This window comes from Myxine glutinosa, chromosome 5, assembly GCF_964187855.1.
Source record: "Myxine glutinosa chromosome 5, kmMyxGlut1.1, whole genome shotgun sequence".
In the NCBI taxonomy this organism is placed as follows: domain Eukaryota; kingdom Metazoa; phylum Chordata; class Myxini; order Myxiniformes; family Myxinidae; genus Myxine; species Myxine glutinosa.
Window position 1 is genome coordinate 3,521,899 of NC_136265.1, and position 23,422 is coordinate 3,545,320.

The window sequence follows — 23,422 nt, forward strand, 5'->3', positions numbered from 1 at the left end:
CGTGAAACCCGTGGAACATCCACGGAAGGGATATCGTTCGTCTGTTTTCAGCTCGTTATCTTTAAGCTTCCTTACGTCTCGCCACCTGCTACACCTCTCTGAGTTACGAGGATTTATGCAACGCACCCCGAGTATCGCAATGTCACTCCATTTAACTTTATTAAAATGACGATAAAGACGTTTCCTTATATATCCTAATTTCAAATGTTCAAGGGAATAAAAAAGCTTCCTTACGTCTCGCCACCTGCTACACCTCTCTGAGTTATGAGGATTTATGCAACGCACCCCGAGTATCGCAACGTCACTCCATTTAACTTTATTAAAATGACGATAAAGAGCGTTTCCTTATATATCCGAATTTAAAATGTTCAAGGGAATAAAAAGACCATTTGGTTCACACCACCCATCACACCACTCGACTGTCCAATCAGCGGACGGCTCGCATCGCCTTCGCCCAGCAGACGCCAATACGATGGTGTCGTAAGATGGCGTCGTATCGGCCGATAATCGGATGCTTTTGGGTCCCAAAGTCGGCGAATTCAGATTTTTCGAGTATGGCTGTACGTGATAAACAAAGAGCGCGGTTCATAGATGGAAAATGCATTAGTGCCGTGGGCATCGGGTCACTGGGTGCGGCGTAAAAGGGATAACAAAGTCGAGTCCTTACGGTATTATTATATAGATAACTAGCCGAAACCCGTGGAACATCCACGGAAGGGAGGATGTGGTGTATGGATAGAGTGTACCATTATGGATGGCATAGGGGATTTGCTTGTCCGAGTAAGAGTTAGGAAGAAAGATGAGAATGAAGAGTGCGTATATGAACAACGTATTTATTGCAATCTACTTAAATGACAACGCTACGATATACTTTTGAAAAATGAATGGATTCGTAATAGGCATCGGCATTATGGTAAACCCACCTGATGAGGTTAGCGTACACCGCGATCGACGACACCGGCACAAATGCATGCTCAGGATTGTCCACTCAGTGGATGGCTTGTTGTCGCCTTCGACTGTCCAATCAGCGGACAGCTTGCTTCGCCTTCACCCAGCATTCGCCAATAAGATGGCGTCGTATCGGCAGTTAATCGGATGCTTTTGGGCCCCAAAGTCGACTAATTCCGATTTTTCGAGTATGGCTGTACGTGATAAACAAAGAGCGCGGTTCGTAGATCGTAAATCCATTAGTGCAGTGGGCATCGGGTCACTGGGTGCGGCGTAAAAGGGATAACAAAGTCGAGTCCTTACGCTATTATTATATAGATAATAATAAATAAATAAATTTTAAAAATCGCTCGATAGTGCCGAAGCCTTTTTTAATTAACCCTTTGAGTATGGATGACGTCCAGTGCCGCAACCCGTGAAAAAGTTTTGTGTACGGATGACGTTACGATACGTCATCGACAATACCTATAAATAGATCGTCAGTACGTGGTTGCATTCCCATACCAAAATGCCAAATTAATCCCGCACCGGGGGTATTTTTATCAAAAAAAAATCCCGTACTCAAAGGGTTAATGACAGTTATATACAAGTACACATTCGCATAAATAAATACAAAGCAATTACCAGACATTTGAATACAAATACATCAAACAATTCCGGAAGTGTACGAATTTGGTAGTACGGCTTCTTCTTCTTCCTGATCGGCATCACACTTAACTCAGAAACGTGAGCCACATTCACTCAGAAACGTGAGCCACTCCCCTTCCTCTCCTGCCTCCCCTTCTCCCTATCACTCCCCTTCCCCCCTCTCCTTTCCCCCACCCCTCCCCTCCCCTTCCTTCCCCTTCCCTTCCCCCCCCTCCTAAAACAACTTTTAACTACTTGATGGAAGTCATAAAAAATAGACTTCCACAAGACTCATTCCTATATATTTAATCTGATGCATTTACTAAGTATGACAAAACACGATTACAAGAAAGTGTACACAGTATTAGTTGGATTACTTAATTTACAAAGCAACGCAGTTACATGAAAGATTACACTGAATGGGCTGCCATTGCCTTGGTTCGTAAGTAATTAAACAATTAGATGGAAAAGATGACAATCGGTGGTTAGCCATTGCCCTCGTAGGAATTTTAACAGTAACAAAGGATGACACTCGGCGGTTTGCCATCCTGAGAAATGGTTCGGGGGAAAACATGAATTTAGTCAAGAATGCCGGCGATGATTCGCCTAATCTTCGCGAAGGACACCATGAGATTATTAAAACATCTCACTAAATGGTTGGGAACTGAATGGATGCATCCACAGTATATAGAGTGGAGCGTCGTGGAAGAGTAAGTACTAGTACACTGAACGTATCAGGACTTAACAGGATAAAAGGAGAGAGAGAGAGAGAGAGAGAGAGAGAGACAGAGACAGAGACAGAGACAGAGACAGAGACAGAGAGAGAGAGAGAGAGAGAGAGAGAGAGAGAGAGAGACAGAGACAGAGACAGAGACAGAGAGAGAGAGAGAGAGAGAGAGAGAGAGAGAGAGAGAGAGAGAGAGAGAGAGAGAGAGACAGAGACAGAGACAGAGACAGAGACAGAGACAGAGAGAGAGAGAGAGAGAGAGAGAGAGAGAAGAAAACCCTCAGGAAGGACAAAGCATGAAAAGAGCAGCGGGTGAAACACAAACAGCAAAGTTGAAGGATAAAATGGAGGCAGACTTGGACAAACAATGGTGTAAGGAGAAATGGGGGGCAGGAGAGGATACATCAGGTGCACAAGATGGATACAGAAAGAAACTCCACCAGCCCAAGGTGCAAACCCCAAAGGAGGTAGTAAAGACAGAGACCACCGACCTGTCTGTGATGGCGAAGTGATAGGTTTCCATAGACATAGCTTCAGTGCAGGAAATTACAATAATCCCGAAGGCCTTTGTTTCCATGGCATCAAGCTGAGCAAGATGTGAAGCAGAGGAGCCAGCCCAGAGGGAAGAGCAGTACTCCATCAAGCTGCAGATGAAGGCCTTGTAGGTGGATCATTGTTCAGGTGTGCCAAGGAAGGACTTTGTACGACGGAGGATGCCAGTTCATTCGGCTGGCTTTGGGGACCAACATTGAAATGTGATTTGCCCAAGATAGATCATGGCTGATAGTAAGACCCAGGAGTTTGAATGAAGGAACTTCCTCCACAGGATTGTCAAGAAACTACATTGGAGGGTTTGCCAGATGGTCCTTTCAGAAAGAGCTAGTGAGGGTGTGAGATTTATCAGGATTGAAGGACATATTCCAAGTGTTTGACCAGATTGTGATTTTGTCAAGGTCTGAAGCAAGGAAAGAAGCTGCGGCCTGCCTGTCTGAAGGATGAGCGATGTGACGACATAGTCATCTGTCAGTAAATCAGCATCAGCAGAGGGTGGTGTCATCAGCAAATCAGCATTAGCAGAGGGTGCAGTCATCAGCAAATCAGCATCAGCAGAGGGTGGCGTCATCAGCAAATCAGCATTAGCAGAGGGTGGAGTCATCAGCAAATCAGCATCAGCAGAGGGTGGCATCATCAGCAAATCAGCATCGAGGTAAGTCAGCCAATCAAAACCAAACATCAGGTGAAGTCATCAGCAAATCAGCATCAACAGAGGATGGAGTCATCAGCAAATCAGCATTAGCAGAGGGTGGAGTCATCAGCAAATCAGCATCAGCAAAGGGTGGCGTCATCAGCAAATCAGCATCGAGGTAAGTCAGCCAATCAAAACCAAACATCAGGTGGAGTCATCAGCAAATCAGCATTAACAGAGGATGGAGTCAACAGCAAATCAGCATTAGCAGAGGGTGGAGTCATCAGCAAATCAGCATCAGCAAAGGGTGGTGTCATCAGCAAATCAGCAAAGCAGCATCAGCAGATGATGGAGTCCTCAGCAAATCAGTATCAGTAAAGTGGGATTGAAGGGAGTGGGGGAGTTTGTTCCAGAGGCGGGAGAAAAGGGGAATGAAAGAGTGAAGGTGAGCAGAGAGCCGAGATTTTGGCAGTTTAACCTTAAGAGGGTTGCTGGCAGATCTTGTGCGACCTGTAGGAATATTTAGGGGGACAGAGCACAGAGAGAGCTGGGGGAGCAAGGCCGGAGAGGAGTCGGTAGAAGACAGAAAGACCACCAACCTGCCTGCGGCGAGTGAGTGAAAGGCCCTCGGAGTTAGCTTCATCGCAGGAGATTCCAATGATTCTGAGAGCTTTGGTTTCAACAGCATGAAGCCGAGCTAGGTGTGAGGCAGGAGCACCGGCCCAGAGGGGGGAACAGTATTCCATTGAGCTGTGGATGAAAGCCTTGTATGTGGTGAGGAGCTCAGGTGTGCCAAGGAAGGACTTCGCACGACGGAGGATGCTCAGTCGGCAACTGGCTTTGGAGGCCAGATTTGAAATGTGGTTTTCCCAGGAAAGATCATGGCAGATTGTGAGACCCAAAAGCTTGAGCGACAGAACTTCTTGGAGAGGATTTTTGAGAAAGTGGATGGGAGGGTTTTCTAGTCGGTCATTTCGGAGAGACAAAGTAAGAGTGTGAGATTTGTCAGGATTGAAAGACATGTTCCACTTGTTTCACCAGTCTGTGATTTTGTTCAGGTCTGCAGAGAGTGAGGCTGCAGACTGCCGATCTGAGGGATGAGGGATGGAGCGGCAGAGAGTGGAGTCATCAGCAAAGACATGGAGAGGATTTTCCAGAGAGTCGGAGAGATCATTGATGAAGACCAGAAAAAGCACAGGGCCCAGAACACTACCTTGGGGAACTCCAGCCAGAACAGGAAGGGGAGATGAGAGAAATCAAGAGATGAGCAGATGATGGCGTCCTCAGCAAATCAGTATCAGTAAAGGATGGAGTCATTAGCAAATCAGCATTAACAGAGGGTGGAGTCATCAGCAAATCAGCATCAGCAAAGCAGCACCATCAGATGATTGAGTCCTCCGCAAATCAGCATTAGTAAAGGATGGAGTCATTAGCAAATCAGCATTAGCAGAGGGTGGAGTCCTCAGCAAATCAGCATCAGTAAAGCAGCACCAGCAGATGATGGAGTCCTCAGCAAATCAGCATCAGCAAAGCAGCACCAGCAGATGATGGAGTCCCCAGCAAATCAGCATCAGTAAAGGATGGAGTCATTAGCAAATCAGCATTACCAAAGGGTGGAGTCATCAGCAAATCGGCATCAACATAGGGTGGAATCATCAGCAAATCAGCATCAGCAGAGGGTGGCGTCTTCAGCAAATCAGCATCAGCAGAGGGTGGCGTCTTCAGCAAATCAGCATCAGCAGAGGGTGGCGTCTTCAGCAAATCAGCATCAACAGAGGGTGGAATCATCAGCAAATCAGCATCAGCAGAGGGTGGCGTTATTAGCAAATCAGCATTGAGGTAAGTCAAACAATCAAAACCAAACGTTATTAATCAATATTCTATTCCATAGTTAGTACACATGTACAATTTATTGTACACAAAGTTTGTTGAAGTATTGTTTAATTACATAGTTGTAAAAGAGTCAACTATTTTACTCGCCTTAAATAAACTTTATACAAGTAGAGCTACATTCAAAGTACACCGCCCCCATGGCAAAGAAATAAATAACATCCTCCAGCGCGGCATTGCCGGGGCGCCTTTGGCGATACTGTCGTGCAGCACATAGAGACTGTATTGGGAGGGAGGGGTTTACAATAATTGATCGATTAATTGCATAATTAAAATCAATAAATAGTAATCGTAAAATAATTTCTCAATCGATGAGCTAATAGCATGCCTAAACCACCAGTGTTTCATCCGAAGCTGTAACTTTTTGAAAATTAAAGTTATTAATCGAAAAAATTCAATAAACATTTGATTAATTGACTAAGCAATAAATAATTAATCGATTAATTGATTAACCAATAAAAAATAAATACCCTTTACAGCCAAATCACTTGGTCATTGTCATGTCCAAATATCAGCTTCATAGCTCAAAAGGTGCTCAAGATATCACACACATGAGAAAGAAAATAAATAAGTACATAAATAACCGATAACAATTAATCAATTAATTTAATTAACCAAAAAACAAAAAATAGCATTTTTACCAAAGCGCTTGCTCATTATTGTGCCCAAATTTCAGCTTCCTAGCTCAAAAGATGGCTGAGATATCGCCTTGAGAAACAAACAAGAAAACAAACAAGAAACCGGAGCGAAAACGGAATACTCTTTTTCAGCACGCGTCATCGCCGGGCCCCCTTCGGGGTCCGGCGATGATGTCATGATGCATCTGGAGATGGCATAGGAAAGGAGCAGTGTACAATATATGTACACCAGGAATATGAAAAAATATAGTTAGACTACGGTTCAATCTCCAACTTCAGTTTTCAGTCATTGTACTTTTACCAAGTAATCTTCTATATTATATAAAAGAAAGTTTTTGTTTGTTACTTGGCAAAAATATTTTTAATTTTTTGCAAGTATGTTGATCACTCCGGGTGTGTGTGTGTGTGTGTGTGTGTGTGTGTGTGTGTGTGTGTGTGTGTGTGTGTGTGTGTGTGTGTGTGTCCGCTCACTTATACTTGCCTACAGATCACAATTTTAAACCGATCTTCACAAAGCTTCACCAAACGGTAGGGTTCGTGGTCCGACAAAATCCTACATATATATTTTGAGGTAAAAAGGTCAAAAGGTCATAGGCCAAAGGTCAACCACTATTTTCAAATTTCTAAAATCCTCAATTTTCATCCGATTGACTTGAAATTTGAATAGGATTTACATATCGGCTTACTCAATTCAACCACCAACTATTTTTGAGATCAGAGTAGGCCAAAAGGTCAATGTAGGCCAAAGGTCAACCACTTTTTTTTGAATTTCTAAAATCCTCAATTTTCATCCGATTGACTCGATATTTGAAGAGGATTTACACATCAGCGAACAGAATTCAACCACCAACTATTTTTGAGATCAGCATAGGCCAAAAGGTCAACATAGGCCAAAAGGTCAACCACTTTTTTTTGAATTTCTAAAATCCTCCATTTTCATCTGATTGACTTGAAATTTGAATAGGATTTTCATATCAGCCAATTGAATTCAACCACCAACTATTTTTGAGGTTAAAAGGATGCTCTACTGAGTGCCATTCCACTTTTTTCTGTTTCGCCAAGTGTCACTCCATGAGTGATTTTTCATTTGTTTGTTTGTCTGCACACGCTAATCTCCTGAACGGTGAAAGATAGGAGGAAACCTCTGAAACAAAAAATGTCGGGGCGGGCCCCGGGAAGGTTATAGGCTAGGTGGCGAGGTTGGTCGAGGCCACCTCAGCCGGGCTGGGCCCATTTCGCAATTAAAAGCTGAGCTGAATTATCGTAGTCAATCTTCTACAGCCGCAAGTAAAAGCTGAATTGTAGTAGTAAATTCATTCAAAAAGAAATAAAAATGTCGGGACGGGCCCGGGAAGTTTATAGGCTAGGTGGCGAGGCTGGTCGAGGCCGCTTCGGCTGGGCTGGGCCCATTTCGCAATTAAAAGCTGAGCTGAATTATAGTAGTCAATCTTCTACGGCCTCAAGTAAAAGCGGTATTATAGTAGTAAATTCATTCAAGAAGAACTAAAAATGTCGGGATGGGCCCCGGAAAGGTTATAGGCTAGGTGGCAAGGCCAGTCGAGGCCGCCTCGGCCGGGCTGGGCCCATTTCGCAATTAAAAGCTGAGTTGAGCTGAATTATAGTAGTCAATCTTCTACAGCCACGAGCAAAAGCTGAATTATCGTAGTCAATTCATTCAAAAAGAACCCTGCAACGCTGGGTGCTTTTGGCTTGTAATAAATAAGTAATTCCCAAGTAGAGAACCCTACCCTCACTTCCTACGCTCTCACCTCTACCGCCCTAAACTCTCCGCCCTCACCTCTGCGACCTCACCTCTGCGCCCTCACCTCTGCGCCCTCACCTCTGCGCCCTCACCTCTGCGCCCTCGCCTCTGCGCCCTCACCTCTGCGCCCTCACCTCTGCGCCCTCACCTCTGCGCCCTCACCTCTGCGTCCTCACCTCTGCGTCCTCACCTCCCCCTTCTCTCCTCATCCCTGCATTGCGTCCGACCAAATACATTCAGAACGGCTAATAAAATGCATTTTTGCCAAGAAAACACCGATATTCGTACAATTTTCTCACCTTTTGCTGAAACCGAGTCAAACCATCTTAGCGAGCACGAAAAATGGAATCGGATGGTGAATTAGAGTCGAGATAAAGCCATAAGGGAGGATAAATTAACTTTTTATTGCAGACCTTCATTTCATTTAAAATACATTTTGTCCAACAACGCTAATTTTTATCCAATTTTCTTCCTGTTCTTTGCCACCGAGTCTAAAAGCATCTTTGAGACGACAAAAAACGTAAATCAGATATCGAATTAGAGTTTGGATAAAGCCGTGAGATATTCAAAAAGTGTGAGCCTCACAAAAGAGGCCTCAGAGCTATGTAGAGCAAGCAAGATGATGGTGTGGAGGGAAAAAAAACCAAGCTCAAAGGTTTCATCGAATTCGTTTTATTAAAAATATATATATTCACAGCGCAAACTATCTTAATGTGCACATCATATAGGAGAGGCAGACATGATGCTTGGCTGTCATCATAGTTCGCTCTGACTAGCAGTCCCAAAGAACAATCTAATATACCTTCATGATTTGATGAGGTGGGAGGGAAGAAAAGACACACGTAAACCCATCGCCCACAGGTCACGGAGGCAAAACCATTCATTCCCATAGGTGAGAGGGAACACGTTCCTCCAACTTGATTGTAATTTACAAAGTATTTTCTTGCGTCAAACTGCGATGTAGATAACGTCTGAAGATTCAACAATGTTCGTTGCATATCACACACTGAGTTAATTTGACCTGGAGAACAGGTACAATGAAACCAGGTTTGTTTAGCCAAAGGCAAGCAAGCATTGCAAATGCAGAACATTGTGTCGATGGAAATTAGTTTTACCAAACACAATGGAAATGGTAAACTAGTTTTAAACTTCCTTACAGGGTCAGACAACCTGGTGCCAGATGTATATCTCAAAAACTTTCTAAAACTTATTTATTTGAACTCAATAAAAACATCAATATCTCTCTATCTCTCTCTCTTATGTATATATATATATATACACATTATATGAGTATATTTTAAAGGCATAACGTAACGAGATTTCCTCAAACATTATTCGACATTGCACAGGATGAATTTCTCATTGGGAATACATAATCCAACACAATATTTCAAAGCACCATGTATCTAACTATATCACCCTTATTCATAAATAAATAATTACAGTACTTTTATTAAAACGACACCAAATTTTGTTCAGAATGCCAGCGATTCTGAACAAAACATCACAGAATAATTATTTTGCTTTCAATTTCCCTGACAATGGGGGATTTGATTTTGAAGCCCCTCCCTGAATGGACCGATGGACAGACAGATGGGAGATGCGTATTATAGTGTGGACATGGAGTCTGATTTGTTGTGATCAACAAAAATTATTTCAACAATGAGTTTTTAAATCAATAAAGACATATCAATAAATAGTTAAATGACAGATCAATGAAGTGCATTTCCAAGGCTGTACTCCAGCACATTGCCAACCGAAGGTGGGCCGAGAAGGTTACTCCGGCCCTGAGGGTGGGAGTGCCCGCTGGAAATACAACAACAACAACAGGCATTTTAAGGCCATTTTCCCTGCAAGAGTGGGGGTTAGCCTTGCGGGCCCCATGACAATGTTCTCCATTTTGCCTTATTTTCTGCATCTCCCCTTGTTAACCCCCTTGCCCACATTTCTTCTTCCACCATCTTCAGCCAAATCTTTCTCGGTCTTCCGCATCCTCTACTTCCTTCTACATTCATTTCCATCACTCTTCTCAACCAGTCACTTTCTTCTTCCTCAACACATGACCAAACCATCTCAACCTGTTCCTCTTCACAGCATCAATCACAGGCTCTATTCCCATCATCTTTCGCAATTCATCATTTGTCTTCCTCTCTCTCAACGATATTCCACACATCCATCGAACCATTCGCATTTCCACCCTTTCCAGCCTTCGTTGCTGCTCTACGTTCATTACCCATGTCTCACTCCCATAAATCATAACACTTCTCACACATGCAGCATACACCTTTCCCTTCAGCTTCAACGACACTCACCTCCTCGTCAGCACGCCACTCATTTCCCGAAACTTCTTCCATGCACATCTCACTCTAGCAACCGTTGCCGAGTCTGATCCACCTTCTCCATTAAACATGTCTCCTAGGTAGCAAAATGTTTTCACACCTTCCAGCTTCACGCCGTCTCCAAGATCCAACTCAACATTTCCTCTCCATACTCTCCCCAATCAATACCAGATCATCTGCATACAACAACTCCCACGGAAAACCCTCCTTTACATTCCGAGCCAGCACCTCCATCACAGCTACAAATAGTAGTGGACTTAGTACCGACCCCTGAAGCACTCCCACCTTCACCTCAAACTCACCACTATTCCCGTCCTTCGTCCTTACAGCTGTGCGCGCTCTCTCGTACATTGCCATCACTACTCTGATCAATCATTCCTCCACTCCTAACTTCGTCAATGCCCATGTCACTACTTCGCGTGGAACCCTATCGAATGCTTTCTCCAGATCAACAGACCCAAGAAACAACTTCTTCCTCTTCTCCATGTACTTCTCCTGCAACTGCCTTACAATAAAAAGCGAGTCTGTCGTTCCTCTTCCTGGCATAAATCCAAACTGCATTTCGTCGATCTTCACTTTCTTCCTTATCCTCCTCTCCAACACCCTTTCCAATACCTTCATTCCATGCTCCAATAACTTCATAGCTTGGTACGAGCCACAGTCCAGAGGGTCACCTTTCCCCTTGTATAGAGGAACGAGGGTACTCAGTTCCCATTCCACAGGAATGCGGCCTTCTTTCACCACCAGATTGCAGATCTCTGTCATTCTCTTCACACCACAATTTCCCGCTGCCTTCAACATATCCCCCACAACTCCCGTCGGCCCTCCTGCTTTCTACTATTCATTGCTTTTATCGCTTCCTCAACTTCCTTCTCAGTTATCTTCTCTGCCGGTCCTAAAACTGGGTTACTCTCGATGTTGCCATCCCATTCATTCTCTGCATTCAAAAGTATTTCCATATATCTCTTCCATCTTCCTTTAATTCCATCTGGGTCCACAACGATTTGTCCCACTTCATCCTTCAAGCAACTCACCCGCATCACATCACACCTCTCTTTCGCTATCTGCTTTGCAATCCTGAATACCGCTCTCTGACCCTTTTCGGAATCCAAGCGTTTTCCGAATATTTTCCTACATGCCTCCTGCGCCTTTGCTGCCTCTTTCTTTGCAGCCTTCCTGGCTGCCTTATAACTTTCATGCTCTGCCTTTTCTGCCCCCGTACCCTTCGCATTCTGCCACTCCTTGAACTTCTTCCTCTTCTCATCAATCCTCTTTCCAACTTCATCATCCCACCACCATGTTTCCGAGTGCCTCGGTGGTGCTTTTGTCCATCCACATACCTCACCAACGGCTCCCAACAGACTATCTTTGATTGACTTCCAACCACTTTCAAGCTCAACCACATCATCCTCGACCATACTCAGCCTCTCTTTTAATGCCTGCCTCACCGTCGCCTCTTTCAACGTCCACACCTTCATTCTCGGTTGGTACTTCACCCGCCGAGCTCTGCTCGCACCTTTCACCCTTATGTCGCAGATAACCAATTGGTGCTGTGAAACAGCCTCCTCCCCCGGGATCACCTTTGTGACCCGGAGGTGCCCCCTAGCTCGCCCACGCACCATCAGGTAGTCAACGGTTGTCGTCGACCCACCTGATGTGTATGTAACAAGCTTATTATCGTCTTTCTAGAACTGAGTATTACAAATCAACAAACCAGCTCCATCAGCAAACTCCAAAATCCTTTCACCTTCTCCATTTCTCACACCATATCCGTAACCCCCATGAACTCCCTCAAAACTGTCCATACTCCTTCCCACATGTCCATTTATTTCTCCTCCTATCACAACAACTTCCTCATCTTTCACGTTTTCCATCAGCTTCTCTATCGCACACCAGAACTTGTCCTTCTCTTCATCGCTCTGACCAACCTGCGGAGCATATCCCGAGATGACGTTCACCAAGAGCTTTCCAATCATCATTTTCACCATCATCAACCTATCACTCACTCGAGTCACACTCACCAGACTGTCTACAAATCCCTCAGAAAACAGGACACCAACACCATTCACGCCCTCCGGGCACCCTTGCCACACAAACTTGTATTTCTGTCCCTGCCTACCCTTCACCATTCTCACACCACTTCCCTTCCATCTCGTCTCTTGCACACAACATATGTCCACTCTTTTTCTGACCAATACTTCCACCACTTCTCCTGATCTCCCTGTCATTGTCCCTACATTCCATGTCCCAAACCTCAGAAACCGATCTCCACGTCGGGCATCAGACGTTTCGTCATCATAAATGGAATGATTTCCACCCTTGCTTCGATCGGGTTCCCCACCTTGAGTTTTGACGAGAGGGAGTGGTGTCCCCCGCGGGGTACTTCGCCCTGCCCATATGTAGTTGTAGTTGTCATGGTTCCCTTTTTGAGGCAATCTTTTATGGCCAGAGGCCCTTCCTGACGCCAACCCTTTTAGTCGCCTCTTATGACACGTATGGATATGGTGTACCTATTCTAAACCAGGTAAATAATAAATAATAATAAATAAATAACCGGGTAAATAATAATAAATAATAGTAACAATAAATAATAATAAACAATATTAACAATAATAGTAATAACAATGCGTAAACATTTTATCTCATGCTGTCACCACTAAATGAGACAGGTAAGTCAGCCTATCAACAGTTCCAATTGGGGTTCAGTTCCAAAAGTGTCACGGAATGTCGTCGGGATGGCCCAAAAGTATTTTATTATTATTATTTTTTGTATACAGAGTCGAGGCTCTTGTAAGAGCTAACACATTACACACGAGAACATGCACGGACACATAAAACATACAATAAAGGGAGTGGGAGACAAGAGAGGCAGAGAGAGGGAAGCACACAAGCATAACAACAGTAGATAACAAGGACGTCTGTAGATCTGTGGAAGGGAGAGGGCTGGTGGAGGAGAGAGGCGAGGACGGAGGGGGGGGGGGGGCGAGGGGGGGGGTTGGGAGACATACACGGTATAAAGCAAATGAACACTACCAGGAATTTCAGGAAAGAAGCTGGGGATTGAAAGAGGTGGATTTGGGGTGTATTAGCGGGGGTAGAAAAGATAACGGTTTTGGATGGGGGAAGGTAAGAGATGGTGGTGAACAGCTGTTTTGAAGACCTGGAGGGTGGAGTGGGATTGAAGGTAGTGGGGGAGTTTGTTCCAGAGGCGGGATAAAAGAGGAATGAAAGAGTGAAGTGAGCAGAGAGTCATTATTTTGGCAGTTTCACCATAGGAGGGTTGCTGGCAGACCTTGTGCGACCTGTAGGAATGTTTGGGGGACAGAGCACAGAGAGAGCTCGGGGAGCAAGGCCGGAGAGGAGTCGGTAGAAGACAGAAAGACCACCAACCTGCCTGCGGTGAGTGAGTGAAAGGCCCTCGGAGTTAGATTCATCGCGGGAGATTCCAATGATTCTGAAAGCTTTGGTTTCAACAGCGTGAAGCAGAGCAAGGTGTGAGGCAGGAGCAGCAGCCCAGAGGGGAGACCAGTATTTCATTGAGCTGCGGATGAAAGCCTTGTATGTGGTGAGGAGCTCAGGTGTGCCGAGGAAGGACTTCGCACGACGGAGGATGCCCAGTCGGCAACTGGCTTTAGAGGCTAGCTTGGAAATGTGGTCTTCCCAGGAAAGATCATGGCAGATAGTGAGACTCTCCAGAAACTCTGGAATTGGAGCGGCAGAGAGTGGAGTCATCAGCAAAGAGATAGAGAGGATTTTCAAGAGTCAGAGAGATCATTGATGAAGACCAGAAAAATCACAGGGCCCAGAACACTGCCTTGGGGAACTCCAGCCTGAACAGGAAGGGGAGATGAGAGAAATCCATTCAGGGCCACACGTTGACTATGACCAGAGAGGAAGTCCGCAAGCCCTGAGTGGAGATTTCCATGGATACCATAGGAGGAGAGTTTGGTGAGCAGAGCGGGGTGCCAGAGCCTATCGAAGGCATGTGATATGTCAAGGGAGACAGCTCTGATTTCCTGTTTGGCATTGAGGACCTCCATCCATTGTTGAGACAGCAGAAGCAGCATGTCCAGAGTAGAGTGACCTGGACTGAAACCAAATTGATGGTCAGAGATCAAGCCATTGGAGGAGGAAGGATTTGATATCGCAAGCAATGATGGATTCTATGACTTTGCTGATAATTTGGAGAAGGCTGATTGGTCTGTAGTTGCAAGGATCTGTTTTTGCACCTTTTTTGTGTAAAGCGGTAATGTTGGCTGATTTCCAAGATGATGGCAGATGACCTTGAGCAAAAGAGAGGGTGAAGAGAGCAGAGAGAGGGTGAGATGGAGCGGCAGAGCAGGATTTTAGGACCCATGGGCTGATGCGGTCTGGTCCAGTTGCAGAATCAGAGTCGAGGGATGACAGAAACTTCTTCACCTTGTCAGGAGAGAAGGACACAGAGTCCAGGAGCAGCTGGGTACGACTGGGTATTTTGGTGGATGCACAAGGAAGTGGGGCAAAAGGCCATTTGATCCATCAAGTCTGTGCTATATCAACACAACTAAATGGATGTATCAGGTATGGACAACATCAAATTAAGGTGTAGAGACTTTTCTTAACCCAATCCGTCATCACCCCTTCCCCATCCCTTGAAATTAAAACACCTGCTATTTCAGGTTAACATTTTGGAGCATGTCCCCTTACGAAGCCTGGTTCACCATTTCATGATCACACGGCGATTCAATCCACTCAGACAAGGAGAATGTCATGTATCAACAATAAACTCCTCCCTGTCTACAGGCATCGTCCCACCTTCCCTCAAAATTGCTGCTGTTACCCCCATTCTAAAAAAACCTGGTCTAAACCCTGACACCCTAAACAACTTCAGACCCATCTCCAACCTACCCTTTCTGTCAAAAGTTTTGGAACGCGCTGTAGCCACTCAACTCAAACATCACCTCTCTGCCAATAACCTGTATGAAACATTCCAATCCGGATTCCGCTCCAACCACAGTACTGAAACTGCTCTCCTCAAAATCACCAACGACCTTCTCCTCTCCTCTGACGCTGGCAACCTCAACATTCTCGTCCTCCTCGACCTCAGCGCTGCCTTTGACACCATCGATCACACTATCCTCCTCACCCGACTTGAATCCACCTTTAACGTTACCGGCACTGCCCTCTCTTGGATTAAATCATACCTCTCTGACAGACGCCAGTTCATCTCCATCAATAACTGCAAATCCCCCACTGCTCCCCTCCCCCAAGGTGTCCCCCAAGGTTCAGTTCTTGCCCCCCCCCTCTTCATCCTTTACCTGTCCCCCCTCGGTCACTTAATCCGCCGTCATGGTCTCCAATTCCACTGCTTCGCCGATGACATCCAGCTTTTCATCTCCACCAAGTCCGTCTCCACCGACACCCACTCTATCCTGACAAACTGCATCTCTGAATTAAAATCCTGGCTTCAAATCAACTTCCTCAAACTTAACTGTGATAAATCTGAAATAATCATCATTGGCCCAAAAACGCTCACCAAGTCCACCCATAACTTTGCCCTCAACATCGACGGTTTCCCAGTATCCACCTCCCCTCACATCCGGAATCTTGGCGTCATCTTTGACCAAACCCTCTCCTTCGACAAATACACTAAACAGATCACAAAGTCAGCCTTCTTTCACCTGAAAAACATCGCCCGTCTCCGTCCATCCCTCTCCTCCACGGCTGCAGAAACCCTCATCCACGCCTTCATCACCTCCCGTCTGGACTACTGCAATAGCCTCCTCTATGGTTCACCCTCAAAAATCACCAATAAACTCCAATACATTCAGAACTCCGCTGCCCGTCTACTCACCCATTCCCGGACCCGTGACCACATCACCCCCGTCCTTTACAAGCTTCACTGGCTCCCCATCCCCCAGAGAATCCAGTACAAAATCCTCCTCTTGACCTACAAAGCCCTCCATAACCTGGCCCCATCCTACCTGGCTGACCTCCTCTCCAGACACACTCCCACCCGCAACCTCCGCTCTGCTGGTACCAACCTCCTGACCCCCCCCCCCCCATCCGGACCAAATTCAGATCCTGGGGCGACAGGGCCTTCTCCATCGCTGCTCCCACCCTCTGGAACTCACTACCTCACACCATCAGAGACTCCTCCTCACTCACCACATTCAAAACATCACTAAAGACCCACCTGTTCAACACTGCATTCAACATTCAACCCACAGCATTTAACCCCTGACTATCTCTTCTCCTTCTCCCTCCCTTTGCTTTAAATATTTCCCGATTGATTCTTGTCTTTTTGCAATTGTTGTTTTCATGTATTGTTATGCATTATGTTTGCCACTCTGTCAAAGCGCCTTTGGGCTTCTGGAAAAGCGCTATACAAAATAAATGAATTATTATTATTATTATTACTCAATGAGGTTCAAATGTTCAGCACCTGGCCGAACCTGTGTGATGAGCTCCTGTTGTTGACGCAGAAGTTCCTCCTCAGGGATCCCCAGGTGTTCCAGACGGTGCCTGGCTTGACGACGGTGAAGTGTCAGCGCGTTGTGTTCCGCCAACGTGCTGCGCATCTGTGGGACGTACGTGCCCAGTCCCAGACTCTCGAGGCCTGCACGCCAAATGGGGATCACACTGCCAGGGGAATAGTTTACAAAAGAGACCAACAGCGTTTACACCTCGTATGCTCAGCGTTTACACCTCAGATGCTCAGCGTTTACACCTCAGATGCTCAGCGTTTACACCTCAGATGCTCAGCGTTTACACCTCAGATGCTCAGCGTTTACACCTCAGATGTTCAGCGTTTACACTTCATATGCTCAGCGTTTACACCTCAGATGCTCAGCATTTACACCTCAGATGCTCAGCGTTTACACCTCAGATGCTCAGCGTTTACACCTCAGATGCTCAGCGTTTACACCTCAGATGCTCAGCGTTTACACCTCAGATGCTCAGCGTTTACACCTCAGATGCTCAGCGTTTACACCTCATATGCTCAGCGTTTACACCTCATATGCTCAGCGTTTACACCTCATATGCTCAGCGTCTACACCTCATATGTTCAGCGTTTACACTTCATATGCTCAGCGTTTACACTTCATATGTTCAGCGTTTACACCTCAGACGCTCAGCGTTTACACCTCAGTCTCAGATGCTCCCCACAACCATGCGGCGCATTCGCCTCCTTGAACGGCTATTCCACAGCACCTTGTAAGACGTGTTCGGCCGTGATGATTTTCCGCTCCAGATGACGACATACGCTGTTCGATTCTGCTGCCACGACACGCACGAATTTGCGCGCGCACGCGAGCACCAGGCGACGTGCCCCGGCCGACACTCGCGTCTGAGGTAACATCTCGCGCAGCATTTTGTTCACCGTTGCACGTGGGACCGTCACCTTCTCTTCATGGTATGACATCATCAGTCTACAGCAGGAAAACAATTTTGGTTCAGTTTGGTTTCCAAACATTCCACAATAAAAGTTCCTTCAAAGTACATGCCACTGGCCAAGGTAAACTCAGAGCATCCGTTAGGCGCCCGGGGAGCGCGCAGCCGCTCGGGGCCACCCACAAAGAGGTGCCACCCACAAAGAGGGGCCACCCACAAAGAGGGGCCATCCACAAAGAGGAGCCATCCACAAAGAGGGGCCATCCACAAAGAGGAGCCATCCACAAAGAGGGGCCACCCACAAAGAGGGGCCATCCACAAAGAGGAGCCATCCACAAAGAGGGGCCACCCACAAAGAGGGGCCATCCACAAAGAGGGGCCACCCACAAAGAGGGGCCACCCACAAAGAGGGGCCATCCACAAAGAGGAGCCATCCACAAAGAGGAGCCATCCACAAAGAGGGGCCACCCACAAAGAGGGGCCATCCACAAAGAGGAGCCATCCACAAAGAGGGGCCACCCACAAAGAGGGGCCACCCACAAAGAGGGGCCACCCACAAAGAGGGGCCACCCACAAAGAGGGGCCTGCCACAAAGAGTCGCATGCCACAAAGAGGTGCCTGCCACAAAGAGGTGCCTGCCACAAAGAGGTGCCTGCCACAAAGAGGAGCCTGCCACAAAGAGGAGCCTGCCACAAAGAGGGGCCATCCACAAAGAGGAGCCATCCACAAAGAGGGGCCACCCACAAAGAGGGGCCATCCACAAAGAGGAGCCATCCACAAAGAGGGGCCACCCACAAAGAGGGGCCACCCACAAAGAGGGGCCTGCCACAAAGAGTCGCATGCCACAAAGAGGTGCCTGCCACAAAGAGGTGCCTGCCACAAAGAGGTGCCTGCCACAAAGAGGAGCCTTCCACAAAGAGGAGCCTGCCACAAAGAGGGGCCATCCACAAAGAGGAGCCTGCCACAAAGAGGGGCCACCCACAAAGAGGGGCCACCCACAAAGAGGACCCTCCCACAAAGAGGACCCTCCCACAAAGAGGTGCCACCCACAAAGAGGACCCTCCCACAAAGAGGTGCCTGCCACAAAGAGGAGCCTGCCACAAAGAGGAGCCTGCCACAAAGAGGTGCCTGACACAAAGAGGAGCCTGCCACAAAGAGGAGCCTGCCACAAAGAGGAGCCTGCCACAAAGAGGGGCCATCCACAAAGAGGGGCCTGCCACAAAGAGGAGCCTGCCACAAAGAGGAGCCTGCCACAAAGAGGGGCCATCCACAAAGAGGTGCCTGCCACAAAGAGGAGCCTGCCACAAAGAGGAGCCTGCCACAAAGAGGAGCCTGCCACAAAGAGGAGCCTGCCACAAAGAGGGGCCATCCACAAAGAGGGGCCTGCCACAAAGAGGAGCCTGCCACAAAGAGGAGCCTGCCACAAAGAGGTGCTTGCCACAAAGAGGTGCCTGCCACAAAGAGGTGCCATCCACAAAGAGGAGCGTGCCACAAAGAGGTGCCACCCACAAAGAGTTGCCACCCACAAAGAGGGGCCACCCACAAAGAGGAGCCATCCACAAAGAGGTGCCACCCACAAAGAGGGGCCACCCACAAATAGGGGCCACCCGCCAAGAGGAGCCTGCCACAAAGAGGAGCCACCCACAAAGAGGAGCCACCCACAAAGAGGTTCCACCCACAAAGAGGTGCCACCCACAAAGAGGTGCCACCCACAAAGAGGTTCCTCCCACAAAGAGGTTCCTCCGACAAAGAGGGGCCTCCCACAAAGAGGGACCTCCCACAAAGAGGAGCCTCCCACAAAGAGGAGCCTCCCACAAAGAGGGGCCACCCACAAAGAGGGACCTCCCACAAAGAGGAGCCTCCCACAAAGAGGGGCCACCCACAAAGAAGGACCTCCCACAAAGAGGAGCCTCCCACAAAGAGGGGCCTCCCACAAAGAGGGACCTCCCACAAAGAGGAGCCTCCCACAAAGAGGAGCCTCCCACAAAGAGGGGCCACCCACAAAGAGGGGCCATCCACAAAGAGGCGCCACCCACAAAGAGGCGCCACCCGCCAAGAGGAGCCTGCCACAAAGAGGAGCCACCCACAAAGAGGAGCCACCCACAAAGAGGTTCCACCCACAAAGAGGTGCCACCCACAAAGAGGTGCCACCCACAAAGAGGTTCCTCCCACAAAGAGGGGCCTCCCACAAAGAGGGACCTCCCACAAAGAGGAGCCTCCCACAAAGAGGAGCCACCCATAAAGAGGGACCTCCCACAAAGAGGGACCTCCCACATCAGCGAAAGCATCTTGAAAGTCCAGTTGTGTAACATAGACGATTCCAATAAGACAATCCTGCATATCTACCGACTCCCAATCGCTTTACTGACGGAGTTAATCAAAGACTTCATGTTGCACTTCACAACCTCATGGTTTACCTACCTGTAAATCCCAAAGAAGATAAACAATACAATGAAACACACGAAAACCGCACCTTTCGTGGCAGAGTTGTTGTTGTTGGTTGTTGACGTGCTCCAGCCTCGTCCGTCACGCTTTATTCTAAAATGTTAAATGGTTCCTGTTACCAAACATTAAACATATTCTTCATCCAATTCATAAAGATGGACGGAATTTTAAAATAGAAACCTGCATCTTTAAGTTTAAACAGAAATTGATTTTTTTTCCCAAGTATAATTAAATCGATCATGAGTGGACCAAATCTATAACAAACCTGGTCTCCTTTTGTCTACAAGACAGACTTGGTCTCCTTTTGTCTACAAGACAGACTTGGTCTCCTTTTGTCTACAAGACAGACTTGGTCTCCTTTTGTCTACAAGACAGACTTGGTCTCCTTTTGTCTACAAGACAGACTTGGTCTCCTTTTGTCTACAAGACAGACTTGGTCTCCTTTTGTCTATAAGAGACTTGGTCTCCTTTTGTCTATAAGAGACTTGGTCTCCTTTTGTCTATAAGAGACTTGGTCTCCTTTTGTCTATAAGAGACTTGGTCTCCTTTTGTCTGTAAGAGACTTGGGCTCCTTTTGTCTATAAGAGACTTGGTCTCCTTTTGTCTATAAGAGACTTGGTCTCCTTTTGTCTATAAGAGACTTGGTCTCCTTTTGTCTATAAGAGACTTGGTCTCCTTTTGTCTATAAGAGACTTGGTCTCCTTTTGTCTATAAGAGACTTGGGCTCCTTTTGTCTATAAGAGACTTGGTCTCCTTTTGTCTATAAGAGACTTGGTCTCCTTTTGTCTATAAGAGACTTGGTCTCCTTTTGTCTATAACAGACCTGGTCTCCTTTTGTCTATAAGAGACTTGGTCTCCTTTTGTCTATAAGAGACTTGGGCTCCTTTTGTCTATAAGAGACTTGGTCTCCTTTTGTCTATAAGAGACTTGGGATCCTTTTGTCTATAAGAGACTTGGGCTCCTTTTGTCTATAAGAGACTTGGGCTCCTTTTGTCTATAAGAGACTTGGGCTCCTTTTGTCTATAAGAGACTTGGGCTCCTTTTGTCTATAAGAGACTTGGTCTCCTTTTGTCTATAAGAGACTTGGGCTCCTTTTGTCTATAAGAGACTTGGGCTCCTTTTGTCTATAAGAGACTTGGGCTCCTTTTGTCTATAAGAGACTTGGGCTCCTTTTGTCTATAAGAGACTTGGTCTCCTTTTGTCTATAAGAGACTTGGTCTCCTTTTGTCTATAAGAGACTTGGTCTCCTTTTGTCTATAACAGACCTGGTCTCCTTTTGTCTATAAGAGACTTGGTCTCCTTTTGTCTATAAGAGACTTGGTCTCCTTTTGTCTATAAGAGACTTGGTCTCCTTTTGTCTATAAGAGACTTGGTCTCCTTTTGTCTCTAAGAGACTTGGTCTCCTTTTGTCTACAAGAGACTTGGGCTCCTTTTGTCTATAAGAGACTTGGTCTCCTTTTGTCTCTAAGAGACTTGGTCTCCTTTTGTCTACAAGAGACTTGGGCTCCTTTTGTCTATAAGAGACTTGGTCTCCTTTTGTCTATAAGAGACTTGGTCTCCTTTTGTCTCTAAGAGACTTGGTCTCCTTTTGTCTACAAGAGACTTGGGCTCCTTTTGTCTATAAGAGACTTGGTCTTCTTTTGTCTATAAGAGACTTGGTCTCCTTTTGTCTATAAGAGACTTGGTCTCCTTTTGTCTATAAGAGACTTGGTCTCCTTTTGTCTCTAAGAGACTTGGTCTCCTTTTGTCTACAAGAGACTTGGGCTCCTTTTGTCTATAAGAGACTTGGTCTTCTTTTGTCTATAAGAGACTTGGTCTTCTTTTGTCTATAAGAGACTTTACTTTGTCTATAAGATTTTCCGTGGCATCTATTCATCAATAAGAACTTGAATATCAAAAAAAAATTTGATCGGTCACATGGTCTGGCAATGAAAAAGAAAACAAAATTGATCAAAATTGATGATGTCATAGGTCACATGATCAGGCGGCCATATTGGATTTCATGAAAACCTTTAAAATGCATCTGCACCTTAACGTTTCGATCGATTGAGTTGAAACTTGGACCACTTATAGTATTCCACTTGACTTGATCTCCCTTGTGGCATTGTAGCCATCTTGGATTTCATGAAAAACCTCTAAAATGCACCTCCTCCTTCATTTTTCGGATCAACTCAGTTCAAACTTTGCATAATTGGGTCCGGGCTGCCGTTGTCCAGGACGTTGTTGCGCACTCGTCCAATCAGAATGGGGCGTCTTGGTCCCTGGGGCATCACCTGCTCGCAGTTTTAATTTCTTCTTGTTTCCATACTTTTTCCAGTAACATCCCGACATCCTTTTTCGTTTCATAAAATGCTTTTATTACTTGTTAAAAAGCTTTCCAACGACCTCAAAGTAAATCGAATGAAATTTACTTTGAATCACTGACTGATTTTACGTCATTTCCTCCATCTTGAGGAAGTACCTTCAGGCTTTAGGACCTGAGTCAATGTTAGCTTCATTCTTGACATACTCAGCATTAGGCTCACGGAAGTTATCCTGGCAAATAATGAACAGCGATTGACATTGGACTTGGGTCATTGTTGGCCACATATCACACTCTGTGCGGGCCACACTACGAGTACTATCCTCAAGTTTGGTTCCAATGAGTACAGGCCTGCAAAGTTCTGATGTAGAATAGATCACGAGGCGATGTCAAAGAGAACAATCATTTAGTGCAACACCCAGAATCAGATTCATGTGCAACGACCCCGTCACACACACCACCTGCTCCTACCCGGAACTCCACCTTCATACTCCAAAACGCGAGCAAGCACTTCCGGTTCCACACAACTAATGTAATACCATTACAAGGCCGAGATATGACAATACATTACCCACGATGGTGTGGAAAGACAGATACACGCAGAGACAGAGACAGAGACAGACAGAGCTCGTCATTCTTCAATCCCACTCCTCCCTCCAGGTCTTTAAAACACCTGTTCACCACCATCTCTTATCTTCCCCCATCCAAAACCTTGATCTTTTCTACCCCTGCTAATTTCACCCCAGATGCACTTTTTTGAAATACCAACTTCTTTCCTGGAAGTCCTAGCAGTGTCCATGTGTTTTATACCTCTTCCACCCCAAGCCCTCTCCATCCCACGGATCTCCCGATGTCCCTGCTCTCTACAGTCGTACTTGTGTGCTTCCCTCTCACTCCCAATCTTGTTTCCCGCTCCCTTTATTATATTGTTATGAATTTGGCAGAGCAATATCTAGAGCAGAGTAGATCTGAGTAGGTAAAATGCTCCGGGATGTCGCGATAGCTAGAACCCACTATGTACCTTTAAGTTAGTATGTGCAGGCGTATGCCGGGATAATTGCGTATATATTTCCTGTACGGGGACAGGAGGTGCTAAGTAGTTATGGCGATAAGGGTAACTTTGTGTGTTTTCCCACCCCTGTGGTCAATCCAATGCCCCTTTTGGCACGGCACCTAGACAGTAG

General features: G+C 46.3%; 1 protein-coding gene across 2 annotated transcripts in view; it reads right to left on the reverse strand.

The window, feature by feature from the left end:
* LOC137428787 (protein Dr1-like) overlaps window positions 1-17,627 on the reverse strand; it is a 33,984-nt gene extending 16,357 nt beyond the window's left edge. Inside the window, exons 1-3 of one of the 2 annotated variants that reach the window (XM_068118672.2) lie at window positions 17,312-17,627; window positions 16,552-16,715; window positions 8,440-9,584 (exon numbers count right to left, since the gene is read on the reverse strand). In XM_068118672.2, coding sequence (XP_067974773.2) covers window positions 9,555-9,584; window positions 16,552-16,715; window positions 17,312-17,573 — 456 coding nt within the window. In that variant the 5' untranslated portion in view covers window positions 17,574-17,627 and the 3' untranslated portion in view covers window positions 8,440-9,554. Of the gene's footprint in view, window positions 1-8,439; window positions 9,585-16,541; window positions 16,716-17,311 lie in introns of those variants that run through there. The other variant, XM_068118669.2, reaches the window with a different exon arrangement.
* Window positions 17,628-23,422: the final 5,795 nt, after the last annotated feature.